This window comes from Siniperca chuatsi, linkage group LG4, assembly GCF_020085105.1.
Source record: "Siniperca chuatsi isolate FFG_IHB_CAS linkage group LG4, ASM2008510v1, whole genome shotgun sequence".
NCBI lineage: Eukaryota > Metazoa > Chordata > Actinopteri > Centrarchiformes > Sinipercidae > Siniperca > Siniperca chuatsi.
The window spans coordinates 11048915-11062001 of NC_058045.1; the positions used below are offsets into that span (position 1 = coordinate 11048915).

General features: G+C 39.4%; 1 protein-coding gene across 10 annotated transcripts in view; it reads left to right on the top strand.

Moving 5' to 3' along the window:
* The window catches only part of megf11 (multiple EGF-like-domains 11), a 74266-nt gene that overhangs the window by 41024 nt on the left and 20155 nt on the right, over positions 1-13087 (top strand). For all 10 annotated transcript variants that reach the window (XM_044193978.1, XM_044193985.1, XM_044193986.1 and 7 more), the window contains 4 exons: positions 8994-9240; positions 9405-9525; positions 10860-10996; positions 12719-12931. In XM_044193978.1, the coding sequence (XP_044049913.1) occupies positions 8994-9240; positions 9405-9525; positions 10860-10996; positions 12719-12931 (718 nt within the window). The remainder of the gene's footprint in view (positions 1-8993; positions 9241-9404; positions 9526-10859; positions 10997-12718; positions 12932-13087) is intronic.

Genomic DNA, 13087 nt, shown 5'->3' on the forward strand with positions numbered 1-13087 from the left:
AGATTATTGTTTTTCTGTTGTGTGATATTGAATGTACTGTGCAGTATGCTACCTTGGGGGACTTTGCTTGACAGCTGCAGGATGTTATATTGTCTGTATTGTGTGACATGCTGCACTGTTGCCAATTTTTGTGGTTTTGTTTGGTGATGTACCAAACAAAACCTGCTTTTATAACCTGCAATTTTCAGTACTGCAGGCTAGCATGTACATAGATAATTGATGTCATGTTGATGTTAAAACAAATTTGTTTGAAAAAATCTCTTTGCACCCCCTGATAGCAAGTCCTAGATTCACCTATAACTGCCTCTGCCTCCTCTGTTTGGAGAGATACAAACTTGTATGTTCAGTGCGCAAAACACTCCTTATATAGTAATATTTACAATACATCATAATCTGTTAATGGGCTGGGTTGAATTTTCTGCGTCTCTGCTGTTGGATAACTACAGAAGTCATATGCACATAGAGGTGCACTAATTAATACCATGTGCACAAATTTAACAGCCGCAGCTTTCTCTGGTTTAGTGCATCATTAATTAAGACCACTTATGCAAATCAAGTGAGTCACAATTCTCTAATGATACCTGAAGCACAACAATAGTCCCTCACACTGCAGCCTGGACTCAAAATGAAAAACAGTGCAGGTGAAAGAGCACACTGATTTTGCCGCTGTAGCTGAGCACACCAGAGGCCATGAGATGAAGGATTACCAAGTTTTGTTCATCTCATCTTCATGTTTTAGTTCATTTTCTCTTTCATCAAGCAATCGCGGGACTCTCATATTTAAATTATTTCATCCTCTCACATTTCAAAGAGGGTTATTATCAAATGGAACATCCTCTTTTAGTTTTTGTATTCTTCTTTTAGTTGTTTATTACCGTATCTGTCATAAATATGAACAAATAATACATCAGCTCTTGCTTTCTCAGGGTAAAGGGATGTGCCTTCTGTAAATGTAAAGGGTTATCCCATTTACCTGCAGTGGTGGAAGAAGTATTCAGATCATTTACTTAAGTAAAAGTAGTAATACAACTCATAATATATATGTTTACTTAACTAAAAGTACATTTAGTTAGTACTGGCAAAAAACCTTTATTTAAGTATCATAGCATCATATTTAAGCACTCATTACTCATTATGCAGAATGTCAGTGTATGACTTTAATGTTGTAGTGAGTTGAGGTGTGGCTAATTTTAACTGCTTTACATACTGTTTGGTAGTTCTTTCTATAACAATGCATCATATTTTATTAACTGATGATATGTTTTGTGTGTAGAATCTCAAACTGAAGGGTAACTAGTAACTATAGCTTTGAAATAAATGTTATGGTTAATGTTAAGTAAAATCTTTGCCTCTGAAATGTAGATGTATAAAGTAGCAATAAATGGAAATACTAAAGTAAAGTACAAGTACCTCAAAATTGTACTTAAATACAGTATTTGAGTAAATGCATTTTGTTCTTCACTACTGTTCACCTGCGCAAAATGTCTGTGCACGGAGAATCTGAAATGTTTACACATACACAGCTGCATCAACGTCTCATTTGTAAAATGTTGCCCTGTGGATTCTTTCTCATGATGCTGATGGTGGTGCCCCTATTGGCATTATATGAATGCACATCAGTCTCCACTCTGTGACCGCACCCCTACACATCGACTGCTGTTGCCCCATGGCACATTCTACTTCATCCTAATTAGAATTAATAATTGAAAATAGGAAATCAATGTGTGCAAATTAAGTGTGGTAACTGTTGGTTTTATCGGGTTGACATTGTTTTTTGAGCGGCTACGTCATTGCCCGTGACTGATCTACTCTTGTGTGTTATGTCTGTGATGCAGTACAATCGTGGCTTTATTTATACTCCAGTCACTGTGTATCGGTGTGCACTGTAGATAGACGTCCACCTCTGCTCTGATTGCTTTTTTGTTGTTGTCCTGTGGCAAAAAAGCTAAGGGTTTGTTTTCTGCAGGACAGGGTGAAGGGTAAATTATTAATTGGAAGGAGCAGTGGGCTGTGTGACAATTTGCTGATCCAGAAGCTTTCATGAGCTGTGTCAGGTTCTGTTGAACAAGTGACTGGTTTACTGCACTGAGGCAAAAGCATCTCTCACAGCCTGCTTGCATTACTGCTCAACACAGACTGTTTTATTAGAGACTTTTAAGTCGCATCACTCTTAAGTGCTCGTTTAGAATAAAGTGTGAGATGACCTGGCCTTGTCTGTCTTGGTCAACCACCGGCCCTGTTAACCCTGTTAGAGCTGCGCTGCAGAGGAGCCGGCTGGCACCTGCAGGGCTCGTATTGATCCAGGTTCACATCCTGAATCGAACTTGGACAAATGATCAGATCCTCCTTGGGATAAACAACCAGGCCAGTCTTTTTAATCAGTAATGTATAGTCCTAAAAGAATTAAGTTATTCACTCATTAGTTTTGTGGTTCCAAATAGGCAACAGTCAGATCTTGTTACTTCTTATCCAACCGCAGGGTGGTATCAGGAGGGAGCATATGGTGCATTATAGTTAACTGTCTGAGCAGCAAACTCTGTTCAGAGAGCCTCTGTGTTGTGTTGTGGGCTTGGTCCTGTGCTGCTCTTTCCCCCAGGGGAACATGAACACACAAGGGCTAAGATGAATTAGGGCAGGACAAACGACACGCCCAACAGCAGAAGCTGCAGCATGCTGTTATTCCAATTCAGCAGAACTGCCCCCATGACTATTGGCAGTTTCTTCTATATATTTAGAAATTAATTTGTCAGGCTCACAGGGATGTCTCTAAACTGTTTACTTGTCGTGACTGGGTTTTCTGAGGACTAATAAATAACAGTGTAATAGACGTCAGCAGAACATGGAGGGGACAGTGGGGCCTGTCTTGTAGCATGTTGGCAGCTTTTACAGCTGCAAGTTTAACAAAGCTGAGAGACATTTATCACTCAGTGCAAATTTACCACTTTACACAACAATCATCACTTTCCCTCTAGACCCCGGTACCAGTCTTGTCTGCTTTTCACTCTATTAGTCTGCGTCATTGAGTTGGGGAGCTGTGATGAATAGCTGAATGTTGAGTTGGGCTTTTATTGAATAACTCCTATTACAAATAGCTCATATTGACTGAAGAGCAGAATATAACATACTCTTGTGTCAGCTAAATTGTAGGCAGAATTGTTTCATTGTTCCTTTACAAATTCTCATTTTAACATTTAAATCTGTAAAGAAAGCCAGTCTCTTTATGCCATTTTGAAATAGTGACTTGCCAGTATTCATTCTGGTCATGGAGTATAATTTGAAAATTCAGATCTGTCAAGGAAAAAAAGAACAAGAACAAAGCTAGTGGTACAAAGCGTGAATCAGACAATATGAAGCTCAGAGGTGCACTCTTCTCAAAGTAAGAGACTCATCAAGACAACAAGTCACGCTGCTTTGCTTTGCCATAAGCTCTGCTAAAGAGTAAGCGAAGAGTAAAAGGATCTCAGGAGCCAGAGCATTTTGCCTTCTAATGTCTTGTATGAGTTAAGTTATTCCTCAAGTGTCAACAGCGTGTTAATAATAGTTATGTGACAGTGAGTGACTCAGACTGTGGGGAGTGAAGTCGGCTACGTGCCAAATATTCCAATAGCAGTAATGTGGTTTTCCCAGTTAGTTGGCAAAGAAACAAGCGACTGTCTGCACCAACCACCTCGAGTGGCCAGCGTTTGTATCAGTCCAGTCGTGATTCAAATTGAAGTTTGCTTTTGCCCTGCGTCCAGCTAAATAAATAAAGTATAAAATTCTGATGCCATTTGAATGGGGAGAGATATTCTGTGTTTAAAGAGCTTGACTCAGGCCCTCATTTTGAATTTAGCTTTGAGAAGCTTTCTTTGCACTCCCCCTCATAGAGAACAGTGACAAACATTTTGCTGAAGAGGCCAAGTTCAGGAGAACTTCTGAATGAAGTCAGCTGCTGAAAGCTGTTTGGTTTTAATCCTGTTGCAGCCAGCCCCTGATCATGCAGACTCTTGAGCACACTTCAAAGCTCAGCACCACCATGATGGCTCTCTCAGCCCATTCTTTGGACATCACCTTCAGAAGTTTACTATCTGCCGGTATCCCTCAACGTGATTTGTTTTGTTCCAGCCAAGGGGATTATACCCAGCACCATGGGATTGGACCTTTCCCTGTGTGTGAGGTTATCCACATTCCAACTGTTATGCATTATGAGCTCTGAGAGTCCGGGCTGACTAATGTATGTGTCCTCTGGTTAGGTTCACTGACCCAGGCCAGACCAGTTAATGTGCTGGATTGCAGCTTCTCTAGTTTGTAGGGTTCGCTGCCTACACACCACAATCCACAGGGGGTCCTCATCACCTCACACAATTTAGCTGTACTCTCTAGAAGCTGAAGTCTTCATGCTACATGCTACTTTCTTCTGCTGTTTCTCTCTGTTTTTGCCCACAGCTCATCATGAACTCTGACTCCTTAATCACAGTTAAATGCTGTTAGAGCTGAAGGTGAGAGACTACTGGGTAAAGTTTGAGAACCTCTGTGTAGGAGAGAGACAGCGAGATAATGGGCTTTGCTCTCAATGTGCTGAGGCCTCTAACTGCAAGCTAAAGAAGGTTTAAAACTTCAAATGGTAACATTTGTTGAGCTCTAAGCACCAGAAAAGTCTGCAAATTAAGCACTGGATAGATTTTGGTTTATTTCTTTTTTTCTCTGCCGCTGTGAGTATTTTTTTTACTGACATCATATTTTGAGTTATACATTTAGGAATATAAAACGCACTCTGTATTAATGTGGTCAAGGTTTGGAAGCTGAAACCAGAGGTGATGATGCCTACAGTTATATAGACAGTGTCTGTTTTTGTACTGTGCTGAGGGAGCACTGTTGAGCTGAGGGAGCTCTGATGAGGGCTTATAGAGTGCTAAACCAAGTTGCAGCTAAACTGCTCATCCATTACCCGGCCGCCCGCACACACCTCAGATTTAATGTGCCAGGGTCGTTTGCGTGGCAGCAGCTCAACCTTCAGGGAACTCTTTCATGCCAGACTGCAGCCCAGGAGCAGATTAGATCAAATCAGTGTGAGCCCTGTAATGTGGCCTCTAGCCTGTCCGACCGCCGAAGCAATACTGCACTAGCCCAGTGTTTCAAGACCCCCTTCAGGGCAGACCTGTCTGTATCAGGGAAGGGCTGATCATCTTCCTGCTGTGTACCTGGAAAAACAGGCTTCAGTGCCGACCATGAAACAGGGTTCATTAAGCTCCCACTCTGGCTGATCACAGCTCTGGCAAAGTGAGCATACAGGGAGGGGGCGTAGTGTCTTTACATTTACAACTGAGTCTGCGTTGATGTGAGAATCAATAGTGGAATATTCACCGTCCTGGCGGCTGTGCCAGCCTGGATCTCAAGCTGGGCTTTTATGTGAGGCAATACAGCAGCTGCTGCTCGAGAGACATAAGGCCATACCAATCACTTAAATCACCACTAGATCCTCGAAAGAACACTTACCCTGGTGAGAGTGAAGACTGCCTAGTACCGAAGCTCAGTGCCAATTGTTCTTCACATAAAAGCTGGTTGTTCATTTAACCTTGAAGATTAGCTATTCGCCTCCAGTTTATGGGACTTATTGAGTTTTTCTAGGCAGACCCATCCCCTGAGGAATGTGGGAATTGCTTGTTTTACATCATTCCCTTAGGTACCACTTAATAATGTCACTGAGTAATTTACATTAACCCATGTAAAACAGCTAGGTTATATAACTTAACCAATTTTCGTAAGTGCCAATATTACAGCACAGCTGGGAAGACAAATTTTACTGTTTATCATTGAGGGATGATACTTCTGGGGTCTCCATATTTGCACAGTCGTCACAGAGGATGATTTCCATCAAATTGAACCTTTCTGCACTATTACTCCAAGTTCAATACAATTAGTCAGTTAAAAGTACATTTAGTAAAGTTTGAAAAGTGAGCATTTGTCATCTGCCTCCAGTACCTTAAGATTTTTTTTTTACCACTGGCCAATTTGACAGCTGTCTGCTGAAGTTGCACCTGCAAAAGGTGTTAAAAGACATAAAAGTAACAAACTGTTATGTATGAAATATCTCTCATTCCTTGTGTTCTTAATCTTTGCATCCTCTTTTGCTCTTCTCTCTAGTTACTGAGAGGTGTGAACAGCTTGCACATTTGATTCCCTTTTTGCAGATTAATTTTAAGGTTTTATTAAGGCATTTCTCTATGATAGTTGTGGTATGTCATCACATATATTCTATCTGGTACATCTTCACAATTTCTTAGTGACAGAACTACATTTTGCACCTGATTGATCATGTCATGATACTTGTTGCTAATGCATAGTTTTAGTCACCCTTCTACAAGGGAAGTGCCAGGAATTTGAGTTAAAATATTATATTTATATATATAATAATATTTTTGATATTAACACTGAATCTAATGACTCAATGTGTAATGTGAATGATGCTGCTTGTAGCGCCAAAATCACTGAGAGTTCACCCAACGCTACAGAGCTTTTTGGCCTCTTTTAATGTATTGTTTTGCCTGGATTTTACCATATGGTTGAGTCTGAATAGAAATGATTAGTAGATATATTGTCGACAGAATGAATCAGCAGCAATTTTGATAATCAGTTCATTATTTAAGTCCATTTTTAAGCAAAAATGCCAAAAATGTAGTGCTTCCAGCCTTTAAATGTGAAATGTTTTTGCGTTTCATAGCCTTCTTTGATAGTACACTGAATATCTTTTAGGTTTTGGACCATTGGTGGGACAAAACAAGGAATTTGAAGACATTACCTTTGGCTCTAGAAAATTGTGATGGCCATTTTTCACAATTTTCTTACATTTTATACACCAAACGATTAATCAATTAATTGAGAAAATTATCTGCAGCTTACCCGAAAATAAACGTTAGTTGCAGCCCTACTCTCATCAACTTCCAGACAGCTTTTTTCAGAAAACAAGCTTGGCTAAACCCATTGTATGCTAATTACCAAGCACCGAATGACAATGAGCAAAGTAAGCTAAGGTCTGCTGGTGAATATAGGAAAGCATCTATGTTAGCTGTCTAGATCTATGTTCCTAAAGACCCATGTAGTTTGTGGAGACCAAATCAGACTTAAAAGTAGAGTGAAAATTGAACTTCAGGTGACCAGAAAAACGACTCCAAACAAATGCTAACATTGCTTTGTGTCAACTGTTTGCTAACACATAAGCTACACAGCTTGGTTTTTCTTCTTTAGTGGTTAAACTTTGATTAAGCCAGCTTTAATAGTAAAAAAACAAAACAAGCTGCATCACTAGAGCTTCAGTTATATTTAAGTGCCATTCATTGATCTGTCAGGAAGGACTTTCCCATTAGAACATGGGGAAATCGAAAGCTTAACTTTTGTCTTATTTTTGAGAAATATCAAACAAAGGTGCAGTATGTTTCACAATTAAATAAATAACTAGGTTTTTGTTGATATTAATGAGAGAATATACAGCCCCTATGCAGTGCCACAATGTTTAGTTCAAATAAGTCAAAAAGGGAAGAAAATCAACAGGTATCTGATAATATTTTTTTTTTAAATATTGTTTGTATAGACCTGTCCAATACATATATTTAGTGACTGAAAGACAGATGGTTTTTCAAGAGTTAACTTGATTAAGCAACCTGTCTGTAAAGCAGCGGTAATGTTTGCCAGCTCTCTATGCAGTGTATTTTTCAGCCAGAAGCTTTTTTTAGTCACTTGTCTGTGATACCTACAGGTTTGGTTACAGTTTGATTAATGTTGTGGAAGGCTCATATTGACAGGAGATATGAATTTTGCTCTGCTGTGTTGCTGGCTTTATATTTGTCTTACTGAAGCTTTGCACATGCCAGAGGAGTGTTTTTAGGTGTGAAACAGAGGCTCAGTGGTCTCACACACATATAGTCTCATTTTGATTTCTGGCTCAGGTCCTTTCTGTGTGGAGTTTGCATGTTCTTCCTGTGTTTGTGTGTCCATTTCTCTTAATGTGTGCGAATGATTGTCTGGCGATGTTAGCTCTGTGATGGATAGCAACCTATGGAGGGTGTTCCTCTGCTTTTTGGTCAGGGCATGCTTGGATACATTCCTGCAGCTTATGACCCTGAGCAGGAGTGAAGACAAGTGTGAGTGAATTAATTTATTATTGTGAAAAAAGTCCCATGAAAAGACTTTTCTACTCTCAATACTTTTTGACTTCTGTACCTTGTCTGTGGCTCTCAGCCCCAAGCCCATTTATTCCTACTGAAGATGTTAATCCGGTCATGCATATATGCTTCTTTTTTTAAAGCAGCTAAATCATTTCACACGGCTAAAATAGCTGAGCATTGAAGCTTTTAGCAGATACTCAAACAGGAGAATTTTGTGTATTTGTTGGTGCGCTAGTGAATATTTAGCTGCAGCAGCACAATGGTGTATGTGGGTTTGACTCAAAATAAACTACAGTGCCCATGTTCATGGTAATGAAGAACCAAGTGCAACAGTGTGGCTCATTGATGTGTTTTTAATAGTTTTTGGATGAAAATGGAGCTCTATGGCACAGAGGAATAACCTATATCAGACTTTGGCTGCATAGACAATATTTGTAGGATAAATTCATTGTTAGTTTTGATCTTTTTGTTGACAGTAAAAAAAATAAGAATTTCACGAGACATCCTTTGAGCTAAAAAACACATTTACATTAAAAAACTGTGACATTTTATTGAACTAATAGAAAATTAATAATATAAGCATTAGCTGAAGATGAATGTCAAGACTATTAAGCTTATGGAGCAGTGTAGAAAAGTTTTCAGTGTTAAGTAATTAGTTGTGTCATTTCTAGGAATATTCATCATTCATGTTGAACTATTATATACAGAAAGCCATTTATGAGGAATTGTATTACTTGCTGGCATTTATTTGACATATGAGTTCATATGTTTTCAAGGATAAATGCTGGTGCATATTCCTCTTTTGTTTTGTTACTCTGCTCTGTCTGATGCCACTTCTCTCTGTGCCTGCAGGCTGTGAGAGTGACTACTGGGGACCTCACTGCAGTAATCGGTGCCAGTGCCAGAATGGGGCTAAGTGTAACCCCATCACAGGTGCCTGTGTCTGCACTGATGGCTACCAGGGATGGCGTTGTGAGGAGCCCTGTGAGCACGGTTACTTTGGCAAGGCATGCCAACTACCCTGCCAGTGTCTCAATGGTGCCACCTGCAACCACGAGACAGGAGAGTGCATCTGTGCACCGGGGTACTCAGGGGCTTTGTGAGTACCAGCAACATATTTATTCCATTGCAACTTTCTCTTGTATATATGAAAAAATGTTGATGTACTGTTTGTTTTTTGTCTGAGTGTTCTTTGTTGATGCAAAGAACTGCAAGCAAACACAAGTTCTGTGTCTCAGACATATGACTCTTGTGTGGTGACAGCTGTGGAGACCGCTGCCCCTCCGGTAGTCATGGGCCTCATTGTGAGCACCGCTGCCCCTGTCAGAATGGAGGAATGTGCCACCACATCACTGGAGATTGTTCCTGCCCTGTAGGGTGGATGGTAGGTCAAACAGGCAAAGGTGGGAAAGCAATGAGGAAGAAAGACCTGAGAGAAGAAAGTTGGTTGAATATCATTGGTGTTCTGTTCTGTTTATATTTGTAATGAAGTCTTTACAGCAGGGAGTACCACATTGAGAACATGGACACTGGATCAATATGCTGTGTTCAGTTATAAATGAGAACATGAGATTCTCTATTCCCTGCAAGAAAAAATATGAGTTCCTAGTGGGGAGGTTGTGCATGCTTTCTCCAACCCCTGATCACAAAGTAATGTCAAGTGAACATGGCCACCCACAGTCAACAATATAAAGTGTTACTTTAGAGACGTCCCTGTGGCCTAGTGTTTTAAGTCAATGTTCCTGTTCGATTCCAGCTGGGGACCTTTGTTGCATGTCATATTCCTTGCACTCCCCCCACATGTCTGTCTCTACTGTCAAACTATTGAATAAAGGCAATAAAGCAAAAACAAAATTGGATGCTTTCAAAAGTACTGCCCACTTTGAATTTTGGCATTCCTTTAAATCAGGGTTGGAAGATATGGATAAAATCTTCTCTAATGGTAAATATAATTTTATATTGTAGTATTTATACACGTATATCATGATACTTTAGTTGAGAAACTGATTGCATATGAAATAGCCTGATATGAATGTCTGTTTTCAGCTAATCTAGTGAATTAAATACTTGAAAAATGTAGGTACTTCATCACATTTATTCATTCCAATTTTGCTGTAAAGCCTTCCTGGTCATTGATGTGCAACACTGCCCACAATTACCTAAAACAACCAGAGATTTTAAAGGGACAGATACCAAAATATAAACAGTATTATCAAATCTCTGAGGGTCAATAAATTTCTATTGTCTCATGGTATATATCGTCAGATTGCCCAATCCTACTTTAAATCAATTACTTGCCAATACAGCAATAATAACTGGTTGACAAGTACAATAAAAATATTCTAGTGCTGGTGTCCATGGCATGGAGCTCAGTAATTACCACTTTGGACTTGCCATGTGAAAATAAACTCTTGAGCTTTTTGAAGATAATGTGTGAAAATAGCGTCAAAAGAAGAACTGTGGTGTTTTGAGTTGTCTTGTCAGTTGTTTGTCGGTCTTGTCGGTTATTTATTGAATGTAATACTTTCTTTTACGTTCTGAATAGAAGGAGGTAAGGCACATGCCAGAAACGTATAGGGAAACATACACAGTAGGTCCAAATTGTCCAAACATCAATAAAACAAAAGCATAAAAGTGTAGTTTAAGGTATTTCAGTCCGGGTAGGCGTAGTCGTGAGTGATGTATCTCATATGCTTCTTTGCTGGCTGCTTTTCAAAGGGTTCAGTTTGTGCCCAGCCATGCCCTCTTGGCAAGTACGGCATAAACTGCAGCAAGGACTGTTCCTGTCGTAATGGCGGACTGTGCGACCACATCACGGGGCAGTGCCAATGCGCAGCTGGCTTCAGTGGACGCAGGTACGCAGCAGACACCTCTGGCAGACAGTCTGCTCAATTATTATGCAAAACCTTTTGTGAAGTTCTCTATGCAAACTTTTGTACTCCTACTTTGAAAATAGGTCAGACAATGGCATGATTTATTGATATTAGTATTTAATGCAAAGGGATGGTTTCATGCCGACAGTTACACATTAAACAGTCACTCATTGACCTATTCTCTTTGTTGACGTCCAAATGAGGCACAAACCTGGCTGTTCTTTTAAAAGGGAAAGGAAATGTTAGAATAATTTCACACTCAAGAAAAATACGCATTTATAAATGCCCATTAGTCCATTTGAAGGTGGATTGCAAGCTTTTAATAGGGGTGTTTATGTTTAATTAATCTCGTACTTCATACTGGCCAGCAAGGTTTCATGTCTTCAGCCTTCATCGTCCTCCACTTCCAGCCTGTCCATTGATCTCACCATGAGCTACATGCTGTTTGGATTCTGCTCATTAATTATAAGTAATGGGTTTATATTAAGATCTCATTGAAATCCACAGATCTTTTTAGTTCCCCATGCCTGCCAGTGCAGCCCAGAGCAGCCTGGGTTTATTAGTTCAACTAAAGCAATTGTCTCTTGGATGGAAACACTTCCTCTACAAGACCTTTCCTTTCCTTTATTATTTTGCAAAATTGCCCTCATTCATTTTTTCAGTGGCAGGTGAATTAACCTGCCAGGAATAATCTGAGATTGTGTTAGCCCCCACCCTCTCCTGTCTAGTATAATAATACCATTGTCCCCTGATAAAACTAAAGCCAGGGTAATTTAAACATGAAACATAACTTGCCCATTTTATAATGTAATTGAGCTATTTGTAATAGCTTTGTTAGACTCTTGAGATTGATACTCCACCAGGATTGTATAGTTAAGTCAGTATATTTAAGTGAATAAAATTTTTTTGATCTTCAGTGCTTCATGTGGAGAAACTCCTCAGCAATTCTAATTTCTGTGGCTGATGACGATTACTAAGTCTTGTCCAACCCCTGCAGAGATACTGACATCTGACTGCTGACAGCAGATGGCTGCTTTTAGGGCTTCCCTGTCATGTACTCGTTGAAATTTGGCCATGTCAACCTTGGATTTAAAATTCGAATTAAATATTCATTATTTAAAATATGACATATAAAAAGACTATTAATAATATAAGAGTTTTACTGTATTACAGTAGTAGCTGAAGAACCATAACTAATATCAAATGTAATTATCATTAGTCCTTCATCATGTACATGAATAATATAAAATGTGTACCTTTTTTATAAGGCAGGGATTATTCTCATTGTTGAATAATCTGTCAGTTATTTTATTGATTAATTGTTAAGTGTATATAATATTAAAAAAATAGTGAAAAATGCTCATCACAGTTTCAGAGAGGCCAAGGTGATTTGTAATTTGTTTTAATAATTTGTTTTGTCCAACCAACAGTTTAAAACAAATAAAATTAGCAAATCATCACATTTCAGAGAGTTTGAGATTTTTTCCTTGATAATGACATGAACAATTCATCTGTTATCAAGATTTCTGTTGATTAATTTTTTGACTAAAAGGCAGTTTTTTTCGGCTCTAATGTTTTCAATGTATAACATGTACAGAACTGCTTTAACGTTTTTAACATTTGAATTCACGTGACCATTCTTGACTTTTTTTAATGTACTTGACATTTTTAGAGCACCAATTTAAAAGTGTAATTTTCCTCCAGGTGTCAGGATGACTGTCCTGTGGGCACCTTTGGTCCGCAGTGTAACCACAGGTGTGAGTGTCAGAATGGAGCCAAGTGTCATCATATCAATGGAGCCTGTCTGTGTGAAACAGGGTTTAAAGGCCCTAATTGCCAAGAGAGATTCTGTCCCCCAGGCCTCTACGGCCTCATCTGTGACAAGTACTGCCCCTGTAATACCACCAACACCGTAAGGTAAGTGAGACACCAGTGCAATGCCACACACAGCTTCACTCTGACCAAGCCCTGAAGTGAAGCCCCCTTGTAGCTCCATCTGAATAAAGACTTCTCCAACCCAATTTTGCTTCATCTTAGCTCTAAGCCAGCACTCATTCTGAAGTCTGGACACCT